The sequence below is a fragment of the Magnolia sinica genome, chromosome 14 (genome assembly GCF_029962835.1).
Source record: "Magnolia sinica isolate HGM2019 chromosome 14, MsV1, whole genome shotgun sequence".
Lineage (NCBI taxonomy): Eukaryota > Viridiplantae > Streptophyta > Magnoliopsida > Magnoliales > Magnoliaceae > Magnolia > Magnolia sinica.
Genome location: NC_080586.1, coordinates 3,968,584 through 3,973,819, shown reverse-complemented (window position 1 = coordinate 3,973,819; position 5,236 = coordinate 3,968,584). Strand labels below are relative to the sequence as shown.

Below are 5,236 nucleotides of genomic sequence, written 5' to 3'. Positions count from 1 at the left end.
ACTATATTGTTCAGTTTAAAAGAGCAAAGAGCCAATGCAAAACAGTCACGATTGAGGCTAAGTTTGTACAATTAGCTTAGAATGGTCTGAAATTCAAACTCCATAAAAAGTTTATTAGAATGAAAATTGCTGACCTATATGATTTAACGAAAAATATATCAAGGTATGAAGTGCTTCTTTAAAAGCAATAAGATAGAAGAACGCATATGTTGGGATACAATTTTTTCACAATAGTCCATTTTCGGTGAATGTATTTAAACAAAAGACTTTCCGGCCTTTATAATTGCTCTCGGTGGCTGTATGTTTTTCACAAAAAGGCCATTTGTGGAACCGTTAAAACCATCCAACCTGATTTTTCTATTTCATCTGATCTACAGTGGTGGGCCCATCCAATGAGCAGTCCTGACCAAGGATTTTGAGAAGCCACTGATTTTTGTGAACGATGTGCCAGATCTAAAATCTACTAGTGTATTGAAGGACATCCCAAACTAACTACATAACATGAAGAGCGCCTCACTCGTGCCAATGGAGCACATGTGTGAGATATTGGCTGCTCATCAGGTGGGCCTACAATGGATGTAGCACGAAAATCCGGTCTACTCATCAGATGAGCAAACATGCTTGTGAAAAGAACTGGACTGGCACAAGGGATGACCATCGCTCACATTCAAGGTACATGTGTGGCTAATTAGCAAACCTGCCGGTCCGGCTCAGCAGAACCCAACTTGCTCAACCCGAACTTTAGGTTGGGTCAGGTTGATTGAAATTGGGTTGGGCTTAAGAGGGAAATCTGCAACCTGTTCCATGTGGGGTTGGGCTGTACCTTGGGCTAACTCCTCTTGATGTGGGCTTGGACTTGGGCTATACCTTGGGCTAACTACTCTTGATGTAGGCTTGGGCTTGGGCTGTACCTTGGGCTAACTCCTTTTGATGTGGGCTTGGGCTTGGGTTTAGGCTTGGGTTGGCCCTCAACTCCGCCTAACCTGCCAAAGTTGTGCATCTAATCTTACCTGATGAATACTATAAATTCCGCAACTCAAGTACTCCATAATAGGTTTATATGCACGTTTACATCTACAAATAGTGGTTCACTTGGGTTAATGACTTAAAAAATTAATCACGAGACTTCACATTGTTAGCCAAACAAGATGAATCACTTGTAGGGTTGTCAATGAGTCAAGCTTGGGCAGGTAAAAATACAATTTTGAATACTAAATTCTAAACCCTAAACCCTAAATCCTAAATTGGAATAACCATTCAAAATCTACGCGAAGCAGCCCTGTTGGGGAGTAGATTAGGTGGCCCGCCTTGATGTATTAATTCTCCATCCACGTTGTCCATCCGTTTTTCCGGATCATTTAAGAGATTTGAGTAAAAGAAATGAAACAGGTCAGGATCCAAGGTGGACCATACCATAGGAAATAGTAGTGATTGACCATTAAAAACTTCTTGTGTGCTACAAAAGTTTTGGATCAAGCTGATATTTGTTTTTTATCTTCATCAAACATGGCCTTATCAAAAGATTGGTGGCAAATAAAAGTTACAAAAACATTCAGTGGGACCTAAGAAGTCTTTAATGGTGGGCATTTAGTCACCATTATTTCCTACTACATAGTCCACCTGGGAATTTTATCCGCCTCAATTTTGGGATGATACGGTAAAACAGATGGACAACATTGATGTGGAATACATAATTAAGGTGAGACCCATTGTAAAGACCACGCCATCTTGGGGGAGGCCGGACCACAACTAATCTGCTCCGGACCGTTGACAGCCCTAAACACCACCCTATTTGGTCTTTAAAAGCTAAGTCCCAACCTGGGCAAGCTCATTCCTCAACCGGACGTTTTGGCAAATTGGAGCCAAATTGCCACCGGCGACCCTGTTAGGGATTCTGTGGGGCCACTGTGATAAACGTAGTTTATCCAAGCCGTCCATCCATTTGAAAGATTATTCTAGGGCATGATTCCAAGAAAGGAGACAGATGGAAGGGCGGAGTAGACTACACCAAAGGAAGCAGTGGTGACAGTGACCCTAACGTTGAGACCTTCTTTGGGCCCACCATGATATTTATTTGCCATCCAACCTGTTCTTAAGGTCACATAGACCTTGATGAAGGGAAAATATAAATATTAGCTTGATCTAAAACTTCCGGGTCCTCGAGAGGTTTTGAGATGTAGGCATATAGTCTTCACAGCTTCTTATGATGTGATCCATTTGAGAATTGAATCTTAATCATTTTTGGGCTTATCAAATGAAATAATTTTACAAAATAGATGGACGGAATGGATAAAACAAATACATCATGGTGGCCCCGAGAGAGCCCTGACAGGACCGTTACCCAATTCCCTCCCCAAATTTCCCAACAATAAAATAAAATTACACGGTTTCGACCGGACCACCAGAGAACCGGTCGTGCCGACCACAAAGACAACTCAGCCACCCTGGCATGCCTATATCTCATTCTCAAAAGTTCAAAATGTGGAGACCAATGTAGATGGGACCTAAACCAAAATCACAATAATCTTTGGATCCTCACCGTCCAATTTGTCATCTTCAAGTCGACAGCTATTGAGGAAAACATAAAGAGTCCAAATTCAATGGAAGGCATCAGATGGCTAAGAAATCAAATTATTTTGATTTTGAGGCTATCCTCCATCCACAGCTGGAGGTATGATTTGGACGGTCTGGATTGATGTAGATGTGTACCTCACTTATAATGAATGGATAGCGTGCAACAGTTGCATTGCAAACCAAAATCTAGCTAACGTCATTGGAGACATTTTCAACTAACTTTGCTATCCTCCGCACGACACTGTATAAATAATATTCAGACAGTGTGCAATGCACTGTCTCTGAATCAGCGGGAATTCGATGATAGTTCACCACATTTTAAAAAGAAATAGAAGTAATACTTCTAACGTATATATGGCACGCATTTCCAGTAATCCAAACCGTCGGAATAGTTCTATATACTCCAGGTGTATCATAGAGCTAAAATCTACTTGATCGAACGAGCTTAACCATCTGAAATTTAGAGATGGGTTTAGATGAAATTACGTTTTAAACAGCCCCTTCCATAGTTGGGCCAGTTTCGTTTAATCAATATAATTTTTAAGCTACACTCCATCTAAGATGGGCCCTACAACTCGGATAGTCTGGATTGACTCGTGTGGCCCACATCTAAGATGGTCACAAACTATCACTGTAGCCTTCTGTACATTTAAGTATTAATGCCAAAAGTTAATGAAATACAGGGGTTTGCTAATACTACAAGCGTGTAATTCCTTACATATGCATACGAGGGATTCTGTATCACAAGGCGACTTGTCATAGAGATCGGAGCTTTCCATCAGGCGAGTTATAAATTTCTAGATCATCTAGCTTAAAAATCAAATCATTTCACGCCCCAATTGGGCCAAATCTTATCAAAACAAATGAATGGCTTGGAAAAGGCTTTTATCCGTGGCCCACAAAAACATTAAAATTATCTTATTTTTTAAAATCACAACATCAAAGAATTATTTCCAACTCTAAAGAAAGCTCAGATTTTATACACGTGTTTCACATATGCATGCGTAATGTAGCTTGAACGTACGTGTACGGGTTTACACGCATGGGAATTATCAAACCTCATGTACGGATATGCAAGCGTGCGGAAGTAGTTAACCTCGGCAATGCATGCTTCTTTCGTCCTTCGCATGGTGGAAGACTTCTGCATGCTCTGAAGAACGAGTAAACAATGCGACCGCTTTTGGTTTACCGAGTAAACCTTCACGCACTTCATTTCCTATTGCTTATAAAACCCAACCCCATGATCTTTTGAGCCATCCACACCTCTCTCTCTCTCTCTCTCTCTCTCTCTCTCTCTCGATCCATCCACACCCCCCCCTCTCTCTCTCTCTCCAAATGGCCATGTTGAGCACTTGCCTCTTCTTCTTACTTGCTATCTTGGCCATGACCCATATCTCATCAGCATCACTGAAAGTGGGCCACTACCGATACACATGCCCATCTGCGGAGGCGATTGTACGACAGACAGTGAGCAAAGCTGTTGCTCGGAACCCGGGACTTGGCGCTAGCCTAATTAGGATGCATTTCCATGATTGCTTTGTTAGGGTAAGTTTTCTTTACAGACCTAAGAGATGTTGTTGTTATTGTTATGGAGGTGGTACCAACCTTGTGTATTTGTATTCTATGTGTTACAGGGCTGTGATGGTTCGGTCCTACTCGATTCGACGCCTGGAAACCCTTCTGAGAAACAGCATCCGGCCAACAATCCAAGCCTACGTGGATTTGAAGTGATCGACGAAGCGAAGGCTTGGATCGAAGCTCAATGCCCGCATACTGTCTCCTGCTCTGACATCATTGCCTTCGCGGCTCGTGATAGTGCCTACAAGCTTGGTGGCATTGACTACGCCGTGCCGGCGGGCCGCCGCGATGGAAGAGTCTCTGTTGAAGCTGAAGTCGGTCAAAATCTCCCCCCACCTTCCTTCAATGCCCAGCAACTCAAGGAGAACTTTGAGCGAAAAGGGTTGTCTCTGGATGAAATGGTGACACTCTCTGGGGCCCACTCCATCGGCGTTTCTCATTGTTCTTCCTTCGTGAATCGCCTCTACTCCTTCAATGCAACACACCCACAAGATCCTTCAATGGACAGCAAGTTCGCAGCCTACTTAAAAACCAGGTGTCCCCCTTCAACTACTAGAAACGGTCAAGATCCTACTGTGCAGCTTGACATGGCAACACCGAATCGCCTGGATAACAAGTACTACCAGAATTTGAAGCACCATAGAGGAGTATTGGAGTCAGATCAAACACTACTTACTAGCTCCTCGACATCGAGAATGGTGAGGAACAATGTGAAGCATCAGTCAGCATGGGCTGCAAAATTTGCAGCGGCCATGGTGCACATGGGGTCCATCGACGTTCTGACCGGCCACCAAGGAGAGATCAGGATGAACTGTAGGGCTGTGAACTTTTGAGTCATTCCAAAGATTGGAATTGCTGAATTTGAATTGAAATATTGTTTACTATTCTTTCATTCTTTTGAATATATCTTTGATTTGTTAAAAGAGAATCCAAGTGTAAATTAGTTGGTAAGATCCACATGGAGCATTTGTTTTTCATGTAATCCAAGTTGTGTCTTGTTTCTTGTTTTTCCATGGAATTGAATTTTTATAAGCAAATCTCTCTCTCTCTCTCTCTCTCTCACGAAGGGTAGGAAGCGATGAGG

The 5,236-nt window shown here is 42.6% G+C and overlaps 1 protein-coding gene across 1 annotated transcript; it reads left to right on the top strand.

Moving 5' to 3' along the window:
- The first annotated feature begins 3,909 nt into the window (after positions 1 to 3,909).
- On the top strand, positions 3,910 to 4,985 carry LOC131225988 (peroxidase 5-like). Its single transcript, XM_058221621.1, has 2 exons — positions 3,910 to 4,119; positions 4,209 to 4,985. The coding sequence occupies exons 1-2, from the start codon at positions 3,910 to 3,912 to the stop codon at positions 4,983 to 4,985; spliced, it is 987 nt and encodes a 328-aa protein (XP_058077604.1).
- The last annotated feature ends 251 nt before the right edge of the window (positions 4,986 to 5,236 follow it).

Bases quoted from the DNA above. Each gene is read 5' to 3' on its own strand.
- LOC131225988 (XM_058221621.1), top strand. From the start codon at position 3,910: ATGGCCATGTTGAGCACTTGCCTCTTCTTCTTACTTGCTATCTTGGCC. The intron at 4,120-4,208 runs GTAAGTTTTCTT...TATGTGTTACAG, and splicing joins TCCATGATTGCTTTGTTAGG to GGCTGTGATGGTTCGGTCCT.